The sequence below is a fragment of the Talpa occidentalis genome, unplaced genomic scaffold, assembly GCF_014898055.3.
Source record: "Talpa occidentalis isolate TD23 unplaced genomic scaffold, MPIMG_talOcc4v2.1 talOcc4.8, whole genome shotgun sequence".
Lineage (NCBI taxonomy): Eukaryota > Metazoa > Chordata > Mammalia > Eulipotyphla > Talpidae > Talpa > Talpa occidentalis.
In genome coordinates this window covers 76,115,332-76,135,865 of record NW_023605194.1, presented here as the reverse complement: position 1 = coordinate 76,135,865, position 20,534 = coordinate 76,115,332, and the positions used below count along the sequence as shown (strand labels likewise).

At 43.0% G+C, this 20,534-nt stretch overlaps 1 protein-coding gene across 10 annotated transcripts in view; it reads left to right on the top strand.

Moving 5' to 3' along the window:
- PPP1R12B (protein phosphatase 1 regulatory subunit 12B) overlaps window positions 1–20,534 on the top strand; it is a 181,290-nt gene that overhangs the window by 147,881 nt on the left and 12,875 nt on the right. For 9 of the 10 annotated variants that reach the window (XM_037496652.2, XM_037496649.2, XM_054690475.1 and 6 more), the window contains 5 exons: window positions 6,417–6,433; window positions 9,600–9,744; window positions 10,698–10,802; window positions 14,166–14,219; window positions 15,448–15,498. In XM_037496652.2, coding sequence (XP_037352549.1) covers window positions 6,417–6,433; window positions 9,600–9,744; window positions 10,698–10,802; window positions 14,166–14,219; window positions 15,448–15,498 — 372 coding nt within the window. The remainder of the gene's footprint in view (window positions 1–6,416; window positions 6,434–9,599; window positions 9,745–10,697; window positions 10,803–14,165; window positions 14,220–15,447; window positions 15,499–20,534) is intronic. The other variant, XM_037496650.2, reaches the window with a different exon arrangement.

The following is a 20,534-nucleotide window of genomic DNA, read 5'->3' as shown; positions in this document are numbered from 1 at the left end:
TTCTAAAATGTCTCTCCAGAAATGCCTCAGCCTGCTCTCCAGAGCCCATAGTTAGGATGAGATCACTCTCCCAGAATTATGTCATGTGACACAATGACCTTAAATTAGGAAGATTTTCCTGGATGGGCCTGATCTAATCACCTGAGCCCTAAAAGTAGAGAACTTTCTTAGCTGATGCAGAGGGAGGCCAGAGAAATTTGAAATGTGGAAAGGACTCATTGTGCCTTTGCTGGTTTGAACATGGAGGGGCCACATGAGAAGGGATGTGAGAGCCTGCAGAAGCAATGAGCTGACAGCCAGCAAGGAAGCAGGCCCGAGACAGCCACAGGGAGCTGGATTCTCCCAGCAAAATGAGTGAATATGAAAGCAGATTCTTCCCCAAAACCTTCTGTTCAGAGCCCAGCCAGCAGGCCCCTGGATTTCTTCTATGCCATGCTTACCAGTATTTGGGAAACTTGAGAGTCTATTGGTCTCCAGCTTTGAAATGGATATTTCTGAGTGTATATTGTTCCAATAATATATTAGGAGATCCCGCACAAATTGGAAATATATGCTGGGGAGGAATTAAAACTTAATTCAAGCTCTCAGGTGAGACCTGAGCAGGGGGCCAGTAGAGCAGTGCTGGGTTTCTGCCCTACACAACTGTGAGATAATAAGTGGATGTTTTGAGCCACTAAGTTTTATGGCAGTCTGTTACCAGAGCAATAGAAAACTTACACAACTGATGAACAGTTGATGATATTAAGGAAATATTAATTTTTTAAATATGGAGAAAAAGACCAATATCCTCACATCACTGCCCCCTACTGTTACATCTTTGCATAAATCTTAAGTTTCATTTCACCCCCAGCATGTATTTCCAATTTGTTCTGGATCTCCAAATGTATAACTACAGCAATATAGTCACAGAAAGATCCATTTCAAAGCTGGAGACCAATAGACTCTCAAATTTCCCCAGAGCCCCATCTGTTTGAGTTATGAAGGGTACTCTTCCTTATGGTTGAAGGGGAGAAAAACCTTCTCTTAGACAGATATAGGAAACCAGAATGGTTCTTAAACTCAAAAAGTTATAAAAGTACATCATTTTGGATTAACTGAGAAAACAACTAGGTTTGCAGTGGCCCTGAAAATCTGAAAGGGCCTCCCTGCAGCCATGCTCACATCATTGGCTTGTTCATCATCAGTCATTATCTGAGAACACTGAGGGGAAAAGCTGGTTCTCTGCAGGCCATCCCAGAATAGCTCAGATTGTTTCCCCTGGCTCAGTTAGTGCACAGGAACATGATATAAAATGTTCTTTCTGCTAGTCCTTCTTCAGGGAAAATGTAAATAGGAGTTTTTTCCCACCACTGTAGGGTCAGGTCTAACCCAAAAGGAACATAATTTAAACCCATTTCAGTCTTGGCAGTAGACATGTGACTTGGTCTCATTCCTTTCCCTTGGGCCCAACTTTCCAGAGCCACAATTTTATTTTAAACTTGGTCAAAGAAGTTTGGTTTTAATTATGTGCCTTCCTGAACTCCTGATAACTTTCAAGTTAAAAGTTTTTGTGAGGCTTTTTCTAAGTCAGTCTCTGGTGTTTTGAGAGCCCTACACATTTCACAAATCAAAACCAGCTTGATTCCTGTCCCTTTCCAGGATTGCCATCTGAATTAGTGATGATCTTCGCTCTGTTCTTTTATTAGAAACAGGACTCAACCAATGAGATTATGATGGGAGAATTTCAAGAAGTATGAAAGAAAGGAGCCTGCTTCTTGGTTTGGGGGCTTTAAAAAAAAAAAAAACAAAAAAACCTCTGGCCTATCTTAGCTTATCATTCTTTTTACTTCTACTTTCTGTATTCATATTGGTTTCTGAACAAATTTTCGTCATATCTGCTGAAGGGTCCCATTCACAGTATCATCCTCACTTGGGCCACAAAAGCTGTGAAAATAATTCCTTCTTTGAGCAGTTTTTATGCATTTCAGACACACCAGAGAATCTCATCTTAATGGCCATCATTCATTTGTCTTCAACAGAAAGTAGAGCAACAATCAATCTTTAACAAAAAAAAAAAACCTTTATGGAAGTTTCTCCTAAAACTCCCTAACGAGAGCATATGACATATAGCATTTGTGTTTTAACCTGCATATTGGATAGAAGACTTATGCGTCATGTCAGAGTGAAGAATACAGGAGTATTCTGTTTTTGAGACAGAGAGAGCCTTTCCTAGAGCATAGGTGAGAGAAACCCACATTCCTTACCATCAAAAGACCATAGATTTAACTGGCATCCTCAAGCCCCTCTATTCTAGGACTTCCCTTTTTTCCTTCCCACAAGGCTGGCCTCTTAGAATCTTCCCTGGTTGAGTTTTATGTTCATTTCCCTATCCTATGTTTTACTTCCCTCTTATGATGTCACTTCTTGGTTTCTGTTGGAGAACCACCACTATCTTACCCCCCCTTCCATTTCACCCCCCCCACCCTGCCCCCAACTCCAGATTTACTCAGTAGTCTCCCTGCAGGGATGGCAGTCAGCTTTTTGAATGAGAAGCAGTGTCTGCATAACAGTAAAGTGTGTTTGATTGACCTTAGTGTGAGTGATTGTAGGATAAGAGGAAAAACTGAAGTCAGGTCTCCTCTACCAATTCAGCAACTCTGCTCCTTTTACCCAAGAAATCCAAACTTTTCTCTTTCTAAATCTAAGTAGTAGTTTGTTGTTGGAGTTTTTGTTTGTTTGTTTATTTTTTGTTTGTTTAGTCAGATCCCAGATTGTCTCGGATATCAAGAAACCAAGCAAAACAATAGTTTCTAAAAAATCAGCACGTGTGATGGAAAAACCTAAGCCATTTTATTAGAAACTGAACCCTAATTCCTGTGTACTTTAAAGCTAACTTGCCCACCAGCCTTTAAGAATGCTCTCCTTAGGCTGAAAGACTTAAAGGAAAATTAGAGTGAGAATACCATCTCCTTTAGAAACCCCAGTTAGAAACCCTAGTTAGAAACCCCAGAACTTTTATAAAAATTAACCCCAAAAGAAATCGATAACACAATCCTTAGCATGCCTTTAAAAATGATAAATGACAGACGGTGATATATGCTTTTAATTACTCCTGGCAGAAGTAAGAGTGTCGTTCACCAGCTTCTTAGGTGGCTATCTCTAGGAAACCCTCCCCTGCAGTATGCCTGTAGGGTCAAGAGCTGGTGTGGCAAGTCTAAGTCTGAGCACCATTAGCATTCCCTCCCTCCACTTGCTGTCTCATCTGTGGAAAAATTAATTTAGGCCTCTTGAAAACCCTGTGGAATCTACTTTTTCATATCCAGGAGCCCTGATGTCTTGGTAGTGCTAACCTATTTTTTTGTAGTTTTCAAGCATTCATATTTACAGCAGCAAACTCTCAGTGGAGGCCATATGGTAGAGACAGCCATATTATACAACCACCTATCTGTCTGAGAATTTCTTGGGTATGATGAATGGCAGGGCATAAATTACTTCATGGTGCTTCCAGAACATTCTAAATATAAAGAGTTAATTATACATCATTCTTATGGGAGTAAGTCAATGAAGATGATTTGTGTCTATGTGTATGTGTGTGTAATGGTAAGACTAATACCCAGTAGATTCCTAATTTCTCTATTTTAGTGGAAATAAAGGCTGATTCTTCACTGTAGAACCAACTACCATAGTCCACACAGCAGAATTTAAAGATAAAGGTGTAACTAAAATCTTACCCAACAGATTAGATATTTGCGAAGAGGAAAAGCAAATTTAAGGGACATCTCACATTTTAGAAGTAACAAACTCAGTAAATAGATTTGATGATCAGTAAATTAATCAGTCCTTGGTCTATGCACATGTGCAGAAATGAGCTTATATTTGAGTAGGAAGAACAAAAGAGGCTCAAAGCAGACATTTGATTATAAGTGGGTCATTTTTCCATGTCTAACATTTCCAAGTGGAACATTCATCTTTGGAGAGAGTGTCAAATCGTTCTCCCACGTGGATGGTAGAGTTTGAAAAAGGCTATTCCGCCTTTAGGGAGCAAAAGAAAGTAAATGATGTCTAATTTATTGTTTCATATGATTATGTCTCAGTTCCCTGCACCAAGGCTTGAACTTGCTACCATCAATAGCCAGTGTAGTATTTGTATGACTGAAAAATAGAAGAGGAGAAAAGGGGATAGGAAATGTAAAGAGTGAACTTCCTCCAATTATCCCATTTAATTTTTACCACAAAAGTAAGCGGTACCTTGCCCAAGGTCACACGGCTGGATGATGTCAACAGAAATTAGAACTCAAGTACAGCCAAGGCCATGACATTCCTTCCTGGAAGCATTAACAGTTCGGTTCAATAAGTGTTTGAGCACCTGCCATGTTCTAGCAGCCCGGACACTGAGGCTGTCCCTGGGAATGTATTAGAGTGACTGGGTCACAGATAAGGACCCTAACTATGTTGTTGTTCTTTTTTAAGTAAATGTATAAGTGTATATGTTTATATTTCTCTAGTATCATCTTCTCAGAGCACTTTTTTTCCAGGAAGTTTCTTCTCTGGAGCCCTCTGATGACCCCTGTCATCTCCATGGCTCTTGCTTCCATGCTTTTCCTGCTTCAGATGAGCATGTTAACGTGTTCACAGAGCTCTCCTGGCTCTGTCATGCAGCGTATTGTTGTTCAGCTTATTCTTCTCGGCACCCTCCTGGCAGGGCTCTGCACTCATGGGCTCTTATACTCAGTAGCCCTGGTGTGGAGTTCATGCTCAGTATTTGTAAATCCTTGGCCTGTCTCCATTCACAGTTTTCCTAAAGTATGAATTTTAACTAGCTCAGATGCCATAAAGCTGGATCTTAACAAAACTAGTGAGTTTCACCAACAATCTAATTATCTTGGTTGTGCTTGAGTAACTTGAATCATTTTTATATATGAAGTGTTTCTTGAGAAGTGATTAAAATTTAGTTTCTATTTTGAAACGGCTTTAAGTAGGAAGGGGAAAGAACCTATTTGATGTTGAAAAAGCAGTAATTGATAATGTGGGCTACGTATGACTCTTACCGGTGATCAGTTATAAATGTGAGGAAGGAAAATTCCTGAATTCCAGATTGCAGATTTTAGGATACTCAGCTCCAAGTGGCTGAGAATGTTAAAATACACTGTATGCTTTTCTTCCTGACACCCCCATCTCAAATGGGGTATGTTTTCATGTCCAAAAGGCTTTGTTATACAAAAACCTTTGTACAACAGAATCACCTGGGCACTTTAAAAAATGTGTCGGAAGGCCCTACTCTAGATCTATTGAAGAGAATCCTCGCCCTCAGGATTGAGGTGAGGCATGTATACATTTTGAAAAGCATATGAGAGAATTTTGATGAATGTTACCCCTGGTTTAAAGAGAGAATTCCATGGAGGAAAGTCAGCTTTTCCCACGTTTACCTGCTCAGCCCCTCTTCAGTCAGAGGCGCCGGCTGCCGTACTTCCGCTAGACTGTTGAGAGTGTGGTTCGTCAGGCTGTGGTGCTGGAATAAAGCATGGCTTCCAGGGACTGCGTCATGCTTCATGTGAGCAGCGTCGTTGAGCAATTCCTCGGTAGTTCAAGGATTCACTATCCGCTTTGTGGGTTATTGGCCCTTGTTTTTCTTATTCCTTCTTTTCTCTGCCTTGAGGAGTTTGTTGTCTTTTAACACTTCAAGAGCAAACATAAGTACATTCCAATACTTGTTTTTATTTGCCTTACTTTTAATTTTAAAAAATGAAGAGGGTATAGGTCATTTATAATTAAAAAATAAATGTAGTGCACAGACGTAATCATTGCTTATTGTTCAGTGTGTTTACAGTGGCCATAGATCATCAAGTTTACAGTTTGTATCTATAAAACTTCTTTCTTCAGAAAACTCAGTACTTTCTTACTCTTTACATTTTACCAGCATCCCAGGGACTATGCTGGTACTTCCCTCACCTTCCCCTTCTTCCCTCCTTTACCTTCACTAGAGATCTGAAAGAAAACCAGGAGCTCTGAGTTTTAATATTTGTAAATTGCATTGTTCACAAAGGATGGAGTTGGTGATTTGTAAGCTGAAAAAAATTAATAGAACGAAGACTGAGAGCCAGAGAGGCTGAAAGTCACAAGAATGTCACTCACTTCTAGGGCACCAGGAAAAGAGGGAGCAGGGGGCACAGCAGTTTTTATCATTTACATTTTGCTGACTTCCAGTTTAAAAAGATGCTCTCCCCAATGCAGCTAATCTGGTGAGTCATGGAATGCAGAGACGTATGAGCTAGAGCTAAGCAGCCTTAGTCCAGGTGAAATGCTTTTCTTAAATTGCACTCCTCTCATAGTGAACGTGAGACATCTTATTTTTAAAAAGTATTTATAAATGCAAATAGTAAAAATCAGTCCCTTACTAATGCTGTTTTTTTTTTGTTTTTGTCTCCTCCTTTCTCTAGCATGAAAGACTTTCTAGGTAAGAACTTTTCCCTGTGTTTTATGCATGCTTGGTACGTGTGAGTAAATGCAGGTCTAATTAAACTTTATATGGTTTAGTAGTATTTTTCACGCCCTTTTCTCCCTTTTCATTTCCACAGCCCCCACAATAATTCAGACTTATTATCTCCTGCCTAAAGTGATACTGTAGCTTTTCAGCTTCACTTCCTGCTTCTAGATTATCCTCTTTCCAACTCTGCCACTACATTAATTTTCTAGAGCACTAGTGTACCAGGCACTGTGCATGATGCAGAGGAAGCAACATGAATAAGGCTCTTAGCGTACAACCAATGAGATAAATAACTTGAATAAGATATAATAATAAGTGCCAAGATAGAAATGTGGGCAGGTCATCTGAGCAGAGACAAGAGGCGAGCAACCTGATCTGATGGTTCAGGGAGACTGCAGTGCAGAGCAGATGCCTGACCTGAGACGGGGTTTAGATACTGACAATTAATAAGAGGATCAAACACAATCCCTTATACCTAGAATAGTGCTCATTAATAAAACATTAAATGAACTAAAGACCTATTTTGCAATTGCTGGAAAAAATGCAAGCCGTATTATCAGAGTCTGGGGGATGATCCTCTATAATTTTTCACCTAGAACATAAGGCTGCAAAACTAGTTGATCTTCCTGAGAAACAAAATGAAAATAGGAGACACTGTGGAGTCAAAATTTCTCCTCTCTCCTTTCCGGCTCTTCCTCTGATGGAGAAGTTAAGAGGAGATTGAGGAAAGATGTAGTTCTGGGATGGCATAGGACAAATGTGTCTCGCAGTTTGTGTGGTAATTGAAATGGTTCTATGTTAATATATTTTACAGTTTACAAGCTTGCATGTGTCTTCCTGTGCTCACCATCTCACCAAGCACCAGTTGAGGATAAGTAATTTACTACTAGCCTAGCAGAAAATTAGTTTTGCAAAAATGATAGAATGGTATTTTTGCTATAGTTGACTTTTTGTGAAGTCAATTTGTGAAAGAAGACTTTCCCTACAGGCTTCAGAATATGCTATAAAACTGCAGTTATTAAAACTGTGGGGTACTAATTCAAGATAAATCAAAAGATTGATGAGACACTATAGATAAGTCCCCAAATGTCTAGTATGTAAGGTGACCTTTCAAGAGCCCTTCTGCTCTTCAATAAGTGCTCATTGGGGCAATTATCTACTTGGGAAAACAGAGCCTTCTCTAAGCCATACCAGAAAGCAAAACAACAAAAAATACATTTGGGGTAGACAGTTTTTTATATATTTTTTTATTTTATATATTTTAAGAGAAAAATATTTTATGACAAAAGTAGTAGAATACTTATAATCTTTATATAAGAAAGATCTTCCCAAGAATGATACCATGAAGGTAAAAATTGTCTGATTGTAGAAATCTCTGCTAATAAAAGATGCCATAAACAGAGCCAAGAAATGGGGGGTGAAATTTGTAACCTGTGTTAGTTTTTGAAGCCCCACTATATGGGAGCCTTCTCTGATATAACAAGAAAGATCAACAAATGCTCTATATAGGCAATTCAGAAACATAGCTAAATAACCAAAGATATGAAACTACCTGCCTAATTTTAAAACATTAAAATTAATGACAGGGAAATATTATATTTCTCCTATTGGATTAAAAAGGATTAACCTTCCTGGAGGAAGATTTTTACTCCTTGACTAAACAGCTTTTCTTCTAAGGTTTTGTCCTAAGACAATAATTGGACAAGTGCACTAAGATTTATAGACATCCTTTCATTGTCGCATTATTTATAGAAGCTAGAAAATTCAAAGCAATGTGTCTGTCAAACAGAAGATAGTTATAATAGCAGTACAGTGCAAGAGAATACAGTCATTAAAAAAAAATGAGAGAAATCCATTTTTATTTACCTGGTAAGATGCCCACGATCATAGTGTTGAAGTGCAGGAGTTAGACAACAGTATGTATGATTTTCTTTACAGAAATATTTTTCACATATTTATGTGTTTAACATGCTGCCAGGATATAACTAAACAGTTATTTTGAGGGCAGGATCCTAGGGTGAATTTCATTGTTTATTTTAGACACTTTGGTATTATTTAAATTATTCTACAAATATGTATTGCTTTTGTAATCAGAAAAGCCAATAAAGAGACTTCTATTTATAATTCTTTTAAAAGAATGTTAAGGACTTGGCATATAAGAAAAAAGTGTCCATTAATGTCAACGAGAGCTTTGTCTATCCTCTCTCTGAGTCACCCTATTGCTCCATTACCTCTCTTAATACTGAAGTCCCCCAGCCCCAACCTCGTCCACAGTCACCACAGGGCAGAGGCATCATCTGGAAGTTCCACAGCTGGGACTCTTCAAACCATCTCAGTTTGGGGACATCACGCTCTGCGGGGCTGGTTTGTACAGAGCAGTTTCATGTGCCACGTTTTAGTTTGGAAAGAGCAAAGTCAAAAGTTTAAACCAATATTAAGTTTCAGAATGACATTTGTACTCTTCAGCAAGTCGTTAGGTGAGAGACAATTCCCACTGGAAATAAGACCACCATCAGCTCTAAGAACTCACTTGCTAAAAAGATATAGAAACTTAATCGTAGGCATAATAGTCTTGATGTATTGAATAGAATATAGATAAAAGGGTAGGAAACTAAGTGTTTTGGCACTGTGGTGGTACCCCTGAGATGTCTGTGTTTCCCCAGGTGCACCTGAAGAGCAAATACGCCTTGTCCTTGTGGCTCCCCCATATCCCCCCATTCATTCTCTGGCTCAGACCTCCAAGTCCACATGTTTCTGATTCATTGGCAGTTCATTGGAATCATTTTCCAAGAGCCATTGAGAGCCAAGAAATGTTTGATTTAAAAAGCATGCTCTTAAGAGAAGTTGTTAAACCCTAAACTAATTTGAAAAGCTCTAAGATTGAAGTCAGCACATGGGTCCAAATCACCAACTTTACACATCATCTTCATTCTTGGCAAATAACAAGCCCTTCTCAAGGTTGATGCAGCCCAACTCTGCGCCCAGGATGCTGCTGAGGGAGGTCCAGGAATGTTGTGTAGTCTCTGACCTGAGCTCTCAAATGCTGCATAGGAATGGAGCAGACCACCTTTAAGCTCAACTTCGCATCATTTCTTTGTTCTCAAAACCAATTTTTGTCTTTAATTTATGTCCACAGGTTGGAATCAGGAAGTAGTAACCCTACAACCAGCGATTCCTACAGTGAGCGGGCCTCGGCCAGAGCGCGCCGGGAGGCCCGGGAGGCCCGTCTCGCCAGCCTATCCAGCCGGGTAGAAGAGGACAGCAACAGGGATTATAAAAAAGTAGGGTCTCTTTTCAGTTTCCTGTTCTTGGGTTACAGCACATAAACCTCTGAGCCTTTTCCCTAGGGTAGAAAAATAAGTGTACTTCCAATGAAGCAGAAGAAAAGGCAGTTACATGACAAATGGTGGCAACTAATTCCTTTCAGCTTTCTTGGCTTGCTCTACCTTTCTACCATCTAAATGAAGACTCATTCATATGTTGCTTTTTGTACAGTACATATACCTAGAGTCAGCTATTTAGAGGTATAGATGAAAGTGTTCAGAATTATAAAAAGGGAAATTAAAACAATGCTGTCTGTCTGAGCCCAGAGAATCATTGGGAAAACTGATATTTTTTAACAGACTCATGGTTTTAATGAACTCCATGAATATCAACTACATACTTCTTGGTGACAGCAAATAATAATTTGGGTTTGGAGGAGGTTTAAATCACTTGTAAAGTCCATTGCCTTCAGTTCTTACAGAAGAGTGCCTAGCTCCTGGGGCAGACTTGAAAACCGTCCCTTTCAAGTTCTTGAGATGCCAGGAAAAAACATTTTTGTTAAGAAAATGTTTGTTCTGTTAATGTTTGGTTAAGTAGAACTTGACTAAAATCAATTATAGGCTAGGCTGACTCTAAAGAGAGAATTCTCTTTTGTGTGGGGAACCATGTTTTTAAGCTTTGCAAATGCCCTGTAGGAGAAAATGGAACAACTGTCTTACCTCAGAGATTGACATTATTGAGATGGAGCATCATTCTCTTTGGGTTCAGCACCTGGGATTTCATTGATTTCAAGTACAAGGGACCAATATTGGCTGAACGTCCTCTGTTTTTGAGACTCCATCTTCTCCATATACCCTTCAGTGAGGGCTTAGGGAAGCGCCCTGGGCATCCTCACATGATGAAATTGTGTGGGTTCTAATTCTGGGAGCCCTGCCTAGTAGGTGACCTAATTCTCTTTCCCCCACCCCAGCTCTACGAGAGTGCCCTGACCGAAAACCAAAAGCTGAAAACCAAACTTCAGGAGGCCCAGCTAGAGCTAGCAGATGTAAAATCCAAGCTTGAAAAGATGGCCCAGGTAAGGAGGAAGAAGAAAAAAAGATGGGGCGTGGGAGGATACGAGGAAACAAACTAAACTAGGGATCCAAGGGACGGGAAGTAAAAATCAAGATTGGCCCTTCTCAGAAACAGGGTGCTAAGAAGTCTCATAGATTCTAATTTGATTTTAGGGTTCAGTCAGCATTTAGCTTAAATTTGAAAAGTAATAGTTCGGTGAACAATTCCTGATGACCTGAGTGCTAGAGCATGGATTACCTACTTTTTGTGTTAGTAGAAAAGTATAAACTAGGGGTACAAGATTTGTCCTATACAATGTTTCTTGTCTTACTCATCATCTCTCAGTTCAGTTTATCTACATATCACCCCTAGCAAGGGATAAGAAAACCTTCTCAAACCTAGTGCAGAGAGGTAGCAAATTAGACCTACAGAAATCAGTGGTGTGCTTAGGTCTTATAATAAATCGAGGACAAGGTTTGAACACAGGATTGCGTCCCAAAACTAAGATTCTTCTGTTGCATATGTGACCTCCCCAAGCCTCCAGTGTTTTTCAGCCTAGGAATGAAGAACATCAGCAACAGAAAGACCAGATAAAGCATTTCCTCTTCCTGCCAGGCCTTATTTAATTAGGTGACACTTTAGCAGGAGCTGGAGGTAATAGCCTCACCCCAGTGCAACAAACTCTGCAGCTGAAAGCTAAAGCAAGTGCTGTCTAAGATTATTGCTGAGTTAACAGGAAGCCTATTGAGTTATTGCTCTCCCGGAGTGCCTGGGGAATAAGAATTTTAAAAGCTGAGCCGAGGTAAAAATGATTCTTTACTGGGAGGACATAAATGAAAACCAGAGGTGGCTGGCAGTTCCACCCATACATGTGATAGAATCCCAGAGCACAGACTGAAATGCTAAGATTGAACATCACTGAGGTGTGGGGGCTGGGGGGGCTAAGTACCCTCTTAACATCTTGTTGCAACTTCTCTGGCCTGAAATGAGCAAGGGGTTCCCAACACTGGGAAAACAGCAGGGAAGACCTGGGCAGGATCCCAGCAGGACCGCCGGAACACCCAGACTTTCCAGAAAAGGGCTTGATCTGGCACAAAGTGGATGGCCTGTCATGTGAACTTCCTGTCAGTGTGGAAGAAGCACCCCTCCTGCTCTGTTGGAAGAGATGAACACGGCTCCTGTACTGGCGGTTTCTAAGACCTGTTACAACCGAGATGACAACTGGGCGGCTTAAAGTGATTTAATGAAGCAAGAAGAGTGGGCCTCTTAATCGAAAAGAAAAAAAAAAAAATGCAAAGTATAACCCGGCCCTAAGGAGGGGGATGAGCTAAATAACCTCTTTAACCCCTGAACACTGAGCCAGACAAAAGGTCTTGGTCACAGTAGACCCTCAGAAGCTATCTGAGGCTAATATTTGTTCTGAGTAGTGCCATGAGTTGGCAGTGGTTAACAAATACAGATCTTATGCTGCCTTTCATTGGGTATTGTTAGGGCTATTTTACAGAAAAGTTGGGAGCAGTGATGTGAGGAACCCAGAGGATCCAGGTTCACCTGTTCCCCACTCTCTCCTCAGCAGAATCTTTTAATAGCATATCTCTTGACCATTGCAGGTTCTCAGCTTTTCCATCAGCCCATACTTTTCTCCCAAACTGCTGGCATTGATGTGTTCAAAAGGGCATTGAAGGGCCTCCCCGGTGGCGCAGCGGTAGAGCGCTGGGTTGCGCAGCAGCTGCCCGCGGCCTCTGCGGCTCTGGTTCGATCCCCGGCTGCTCCCCGGCCACCGGAGGAGGGTCCCACATGGCGCGCAGACCTCTCCTGCCGCCCGCTGCTCCCCTCAGCAGTGTGCTTCGGTCCCTCTGCCTGCTCTGCTCCCCGCTCTGGCTCTGGTGAATTCTCTCACCCTCCCGCGCTTCTGACTGTACCCAGTGCATGTATAAACAAAACAAACAAACAAATAAATAAATAAAAACATGCCTCTAAAAAAAAAAAGGGCATTGAAAACAAAATCAGCCTTTCCCCTCACTAAGAGCATTTGATTCCTAACTGACTGCTTTGCTGGGTGTGTCGGAATATACTTAGTTTTGCCAAATACGAGTTATTAAAATTCAGAAGAAAGAGTGGTCTCTGATATTTACCAAAAATGGAGTTGTTTGGGAGAACAGTGGAGGGAGGAGGGCCTGTTGGCCTCACATTTATATGGAGACATTTACCACATGGACACACAGAATACATAATGTTTTTATATGAGCTCCACCCCGCCTTCAAGGGGCTAAGCTTTTCCTCTTTCACTAGTTCTTTGCAGGTGTGATCTTCTGAAGTCCACTTTGTATAAGTGAAACTAGGGAAGTCATCGCAGTGGTCACATCTCTCAGGCTTACGAAAGACTTAAAATGAAATAGACAAACTACAGGACCTACTTTGCCTTTTTCCATTTGCTTCATAGGAGATGCACTATAAAGGCAGATGGCATGGCCGTGACCTTCAGATCAGCATGTCAAATCCCAGGATTGGAGCCAGAAAGAATAGTTTTTCTGTTTCTTCTGGCTATTCCTTAATTAGGGAAGGGTGGAGAACCTCTACAAGAAGACCAGCATCACTTCTGTATTCAGTGAATGTTGAACATGGTACTAAGCAAAACAGAAGTAATTGCCTTTCTATTAAAGTAAGAAACTCTGCCCGGTTCTGTAATGCTAGAGGGTTTGTTTCTAAGTCCCTGTTAAGAGTCATTATCTGAGGTTATTCTACTTTTCAGCTGTGATGGCTAAAATTCTTAGCCCCTGTGCAAAATTTATATTGAAAGTCAAAAAGTTCTATTCAAATGAAATCTCACCTAGAAGCCCAATATATTAAACAGGTAAATGTGGAACTGTTGTGTTACTCTCAGGGCCGCTCCTGTGAATGGGCTCCTAAGAACCCCTGTAGGCCAAGCAGCTCGATCCCTAACATGAAAGAGTGGAAAGAGGGGTTTCTCATGAGTTCCTAGCCTTCTAAAGAAGAAAGCCACACTTCACGCCCTCTAGGCTGTGAGATTGCTCACCAAAAAAAAAAAAAAAGCGTTCAACACAAGGCATCAGTTAGCAGGCTCCGAGACCTGACAGTGTTGGCGTGTGCATTGTAAGTGATGTTGTGGTATTTGTGACTGTTTCTAATTCCAGGGAACACTACCACTGCTTTCCCCTCCCCAGTGGGAATCCTACAAATTCAAAGAGGTGATAATATTAGGCTTAGAAATCTACCAGAATCTGCAGTTAAGGGCGCGTGCTGCAGTGACAGTCCAAAGCCCTCACATCTATTTCTGGACACCCACTGTCGAGTTGAACGAGACTGGACTCTGCTGGTCCAGTGGTGACTTAAGTAACAACTGTTTTCCTTTCATTTGCACAAGCAGAAGCAAGAGAAGACCTCTGACCGCTCATCAGCGCTGGAAATGGAGAAGCGGGTAGGCGTGCATCTCTTTCCCTCCGTTCAGCTTTTCTTTCTGAGCTTCTCTAACTTTGTTGTTCGTGCCAACGGAAAAAGTTCATCTTAGGAAGGCGGGAGCTCTGCCACATTCCACTCCCAGCTTGACGAGAAATTCTTTTGGCCTGACTCTGAGCAGCATTTTGATTGCCAGTCCTTTTGGCTTCCTCGGGTGGTCAGTACTTTTCAGCATTCAGTCTCAGGGTGGGAGGGCCCTTGAAAGGCCATCCCCCACGTTGTTCTGCTGCAGGCAGAACTGCACATACACACACACACACACAGACACACACACATACATTGTGTTTTGGTGTACTGTAAATCATCACACACACAAACCCAGATCCAAGGTCTCTTTCCCCTTCCCATGGCTTTGGGCAGAAAGGATGCTTTCAGCAGCAGGACCCTCTGCCACTGACTGAGATCTTATGAAATCCGAGCTGACAGCAAATCACTCACTCAGACTAAGGGTAGGATTTCTGGTTCAATTGCTGGCCTCTTCCCGACTGCGTTCAGAATATTTTTCTGGGGTTTGACATTCTTGGATTGGGAGCATTCACGTGAACCCTAGCTTTGATTTGACCCTAAGGATATGTTCCCATTTCTCCTGCTATTATCTACCTAGTTTGGAAAGCAGCTACATTTTATATTTTATTCCCCTTAACCTATCACAAAACCTCCTTCGTATCTCACTTAATCAAGGAATCTTTACTGGGTTCAGGCCAAATCAGGAGTTGTTGTTTGTTGGGAGTGAAAAATGGATGCGGGGGGCGGGGGCAGTGATGTCTGCTTCCCCTACCAACCACCTACTCCCAGCATGAGAGAAGCGACACCTAGGAATCTGGGGGGACTGTGACTGAAGCTAATGATGCCCTTTGTAGTAAAAGAGAGCCACTGTCCTGGTCACTTGCAATCATTTGAAATTCCATGAAATCTTCAACTTCACAGAGTAGCTCAGAGTGCCCTGGTCTTTCTTTGTTTGCCCATTGGCAAGTTGCTTCCTCAATATCTTCTAATTGTCTGATAGATTTAGATCACATGATTTTTCAGTGCAGGTGCTCTAACCCTGGCAGCATCAGATCAGAGAGCCCAAGTCTCCTGGGAAGGGTTTGTCTGAGTTGGGAAGCTGCTGGTCTCCTGGCAGCTGGGCGGCAGCACTGACTCCCTGCTAAATCCACGGGGTGTTCAGCAGTCTCCTTGTTCTTAAACAGGAGCGGCGAGCTCTGGAACGGAAAATGTCAGAGATGGAGGAAGAGATGAAGGTATGGAAAGATTTCCTTTCTCTGTGTGTACCTGTCCTCCAAATGCCTGCCAGGACTGGCTGATGAGCACAGGTCTGCCTCTTCCAAATCTCACTGCACCCGCAGTGCCCTCAAGAAGAGCTGATATGTGATGAGGAGTGAATGCTCTTCTCAGCCATCTCAGAGGCGCCCCCAGTTCATAGAACACCGACCTAAAGCCCTTTGTGTTTAAGAGCACAACTCTGAGTTGAAGCTGAAGTTGAAGTTCTATGGTTTTCTAAACAATTGCTTCATCCTCAAGGGAATGGATGAAAAGGCTAAAATGTCTTCCAGCTCATGGCCTCACAGCTGGGGCCCAGGGGAAATAGCATGGCCACAGGCTTTCTTGCCTGGTGTCTCTCCCTGTCCCAGTCCTTTGCTGATAGGAACACAGTTTAAGTCATTTTTCAGAATAAAGATTTGTTCACATACTGATTTCCTGCCCCAGTCTAGTTCCCCTGAATACTCAGTGATGCGTGGCAGGCTCTCCCTCTAGTCCAGCCTTGTGCCCTGTTTGCACTTCATCACTCCCTCACTATGACTGCCTATGTCCGTCACTTCCTCTAGCACGTGAATGGACAGAGGCCATCCTAGGCATTTTCAAGTGCTAAGAACTGACTGATACATAGATAGTTTCCAGGTGTGGAGAGTACGTGGGGCTTGCTCAGGGAGCCGCCTAGATACGGCTGCAGAGCATCCAACCCCACGGGGCATGATGCCACAGGCCCACACTCATGCTTAGCACTCTCTTAGCTTTTCTCCCTCCTAAGGATCTTATTTTACTAGATGTATGGTACAGGGCACTCATTGGTGCTCATTAATCTGGGAACCAGAACCCCTGGGAAGTGTGAGGCAGAACCCCAGATCTCTCTCTGTGAGCCCCGCTCATATGCAGTTGGAACACTTTGGGAGACATGTTTAACATTCCAGTTACCTAAAATGGTTGGTTATTTACTGGGGGAAAAAAAAGCTCCAGGATCTGAGAGGGTCAAAGTTTATATAAGTATATAAGATCCAGCACCCATGACCCTATTATATCATTCCAGAATGAAGGAGAAATGCCAAGTGCCGCCTATTCATTCCCCACTCCCCATCCCAAGACTGTATCTGATCCTACAGAATTTTAAGTAATAACTACATATGTCTCAAACATTATCTATTTCAAGTTGATTCAGAACAGCAAGACGTAGAGATTACAAATGGTTGATTCTCCTGATAGAAACAGTCTGACCTAACGCCATTAGTTTCTCCATCAAACCACCCTCACCAGCTACCACCAGTTTTCTCTCCCATTTAGAGCAGTGTGTTAGTAGAGCTAAAGAGTTCTTGATGAATGACTAGGCATGGCTCGTGGTTGCATGGGGGGCTCCTTCATTTAGGAAACCCCTTGAGTTATACCATCTGTACTCTGCTGTTAGGCAGCTGTCAGAGATGCTTGTTAAGAAATGGCCTGAAGGCTAACAGGAGCATGTAAATGAGGCCAGAGCTGGTCTTCTAATGACACTGGAGTTGGTCCTGCTAATGAGGACCCAGGAGCCCATGCCACCCCAGTCATGGAATCTGTGTCATGTGCACAAAGGCACACAGGCAAAGACACAGAAAGTGCCCAAAAGTGGAACCTTGAGAGCCTTCCTTATTTCTATTACAGTTCTAATCTGGCTGGTGTGGGGGCTCCTGCAGTGGGAGCCTACCTATCTCTCTATTTTCTTGCCCTACCAGACTCTGATTTCCAGGACCTAAACTAAGCCCAGAGTTCTTCTCTTTCCTCTGTGGAGACTATGATACATGAAAGTGTTTGCTCTCCCCAGTCCTAAGTCACTTGCCAAGCAACTTCAAATTCAGTCATTTAAATTAGCAGGTGGGGCCTCCCCGGTGGCGCAGCGGTTGAGCGCTGGGTTGCGAAGCTGCCTGCAGCCTCTGCAGCCGGTTCGATCCCCGGCTGCTCCCCGGCCACTGGAGGAGGGTCCCACATGGCGCGCAGACCTCTCCTGCCGCCCGCCGCTCCCCTCAGCAGTGTACTTCGGTCCTTCTGCCTGTTCTCTCCCCGCTCTGGCTCTGGTGAATTCTCTCACCCTCCCGCACTTCTGACTGTACCCAGTGCATGTATAAATAAACAAACAAACAAACAAATAAATAAAACATGCCTCTATAAAAAAAAAATTAAAAAAAAAATAAAATAAAATAAAATAAAATAAAAAATAAATAAATTAGCAGGTGGTTAGGCCCCAAACAGAGAGGTACAATGATTTGAAATGGATTTTTGTTGTTATTGAAAATTCTGTCCATTCGGTCAGTTGCTATTACTTGACATTGTCAAACACAGCCAAATGGACAAGAAATACCTGTAAACTCTAAAGCCCCTGAATACCTTTTGCTCAAATCAAAGCCTAGGTGTGCCAACACTAGGCTTGCAAATCTTCTATCTCCCCCTAGAGGACTAAGAGGGAGGAACATCAGGACCTCCACAGTCAACGCCAACGTTAAGGTGGAGGCAAAAACGTCAGCCATAGACTTGGTGTGACTGGCCCAAAAGGAGTCTGAGAAAATACTTGGGTAGCTCTCAAGTTCTTCATCCAGACTGCAGTTTATGGTGACCAGCATCTTGATAGTGATCAGTGTCCGAGATCTCTGTGCTCTGGGTAACCAGCCAGTGACACAGGTAACTGACTATCCTGTCTAACCTGGGACCCAGGAGAGCCGAGGGCCAGTTGGATCCCATGTTTATTACATAGTCTTGTATAAATGCACAAATATTTTTGGAGGGATCAGTGGGGGAGCAGATAGGGGTTTACCTAGCGAACCCTGAATATACCATAGGCGCTCAGCAATAGGAAGTGACTTCAGTGCCTGTTTTTCTGACTCTGGAAAAAAAGTGCAAAGACCATGTGAAATGGAAACCAAGAGATGGGCTTAGACACGTGGGGCTGTGTGGTTGTGACATAGTTTGTGTCTTTCTTACCTTTCGGAAAGGTAAGTATTTATAAATTCTCCCAGGAGAAGCCCCACTTACTGCTGGCTTAGAGTAAGACTACATGACAGCCTCTTACAGGGGTGCATGGCAGCGTGAGCTGTGCCAGGCCTGCACTTGGTCTTGGGATGTGCCTCCGTCAGACCTGATGATGTTTCTACTGCATCCTCCACCCAGCATCAGCCCCTTTCCAGACCTTCTCCCCTTCCTGTCCCGGGTCCTTGCATGAAGAGGGGCCAAGGAGCCAATCCCCTTTTAGATTGGTCTCAGACTCTTTATTTTCCTTACTCTGGAAATGTCACTAGCTGATCCTACCCCTTAGCCCAGCCCTCGTGCACCCTGCTCTATGCCCTGCTCTCCTCTCCATCTCCTCACCATGCCTTGTTTTCAGTGCTGCTTCCTCTAGAACATTCCACCAGATTGTTTTATGCCTCTCTCCCTCATGCAGATAACTTCCAAATTCTCCCACCTCGATCTGCTAATACATGTTAGACTGAGGCATTTTTAAAGTTGATGTCTTTAAGATTCTTCCCTAGGAAGCAAGACCACTTCATGTAATGACAGATTGTGCTGAAAGCTTTGACCCAATATCAACACCAAGGAAGGATGAGAGCCAGGGACTTTCTTTCAGTTCTTCAATTTGGTCCCCTCCTGTCTCTTTAAATATCTCCTTATACTGCCCCAGGACCCCCCCTCCTCTGTCTTCTCGTGGCCAAGCTGCGAGCTGCCGCAGTGCTGAAGAGGCCTGCCTAGGCATCCCCTCAGGGGCTGTGTGGAGCTTTTGGCCGCCCTGACTTTTTTCCAAGGTGGTCGTCCTCCGTCTTTGGGACAAGAGATATTCAGCAGTTTGTATCTGCTTGTTTTTCCTTTTCACTGTCTCCCCCCGTCATGCTACCTTTCATTTTCTTGCTGCCATACACCCAAACAACTATAACTCCACTAACCTTTCATTTCTATCCTCACTCCATGTGGGTATGAGAGGCTTTTCTCTGGCACCTGGAGGCCTTTTTTGTAGTTACTGTTACCCATAGGATTTTCCAGCTTCACCTCGGAAGCACCAATTCCATGACGAAATCATTCCCCTCCTCAAAAGAGCTGATGTGTTCTCAGTTTCGGGGACAGTGCCCACAACCGCTTAGGAAACATGAGTCACAGAGTAAGCAGACTATGATAGAATGCCATTTTTTGAAGTCTTTAGATCCTGAGGTTTTAGAAGGGTTATCTGTGGCCTGTTATTCTATTCCGTGGACGATACTAACAAACAGTAAGAACTGGACTGGTAGATTGGGCCAACCAATTCCCTTATTATTGGTCATTCATGATTTCCCCAGCTTGTGCACAGTTATAACTTCCAGAGCACGAGTCTGTATATGAGCACTTTTAAAGTGGCACCCAACCTATTCACTAACTGGGACAGAGAGCACAGTTAGCTGTGAATTTAGTGCCGCTGATCACATGGTAATCACACGGCAGGCCAAGGCAGGCTAGCGGTTCTTGGGCCCTGGGACAAGCTCTAGAGGCAGAGGAAAGCTGACTGGGTTAAGAAGCTTCGCACAAAGTAGGGTAGAAGACCAGATTGCTGCCAGCTTCTTATTTTGGTACATGTGATTTCACCATTCTGAACAGTACATGCCTTATACAGAAGATACTTAAACAACAGGCCTCCCCTTTCATTTTCCTAAAAATAAAAAATAAGTGAGGTAAGAGAAGGACCCAGATAGAAAACTAGCAGGAGTAGCCGGCCAAGTATGGGGGTGGGGAGGGACAGTCAGGGGAGGAGAGAGAGAAAGGGGCTGCAGCTGGATTCAGGAATATACCAAATCCTCAGGACAGCCCCAGTGATGAGGAAGAGCCCCTGCGGCCGTGGCCCAGCCATGGTGATCAGCTCAGAAGGCCCAAAGCCGCAAGTTTGGCTGTCATTCTCAAAAACAATCCAGATGTGCTTTCTGGGAGCCTGGTAGTTCTGTGCATGTGGCTGACCTTCAGCGTAGTTAGGCTCTTGCCCAGCATCATAGACACAGCTCTCCCGCCCCATGCTTTTCTCCATCTC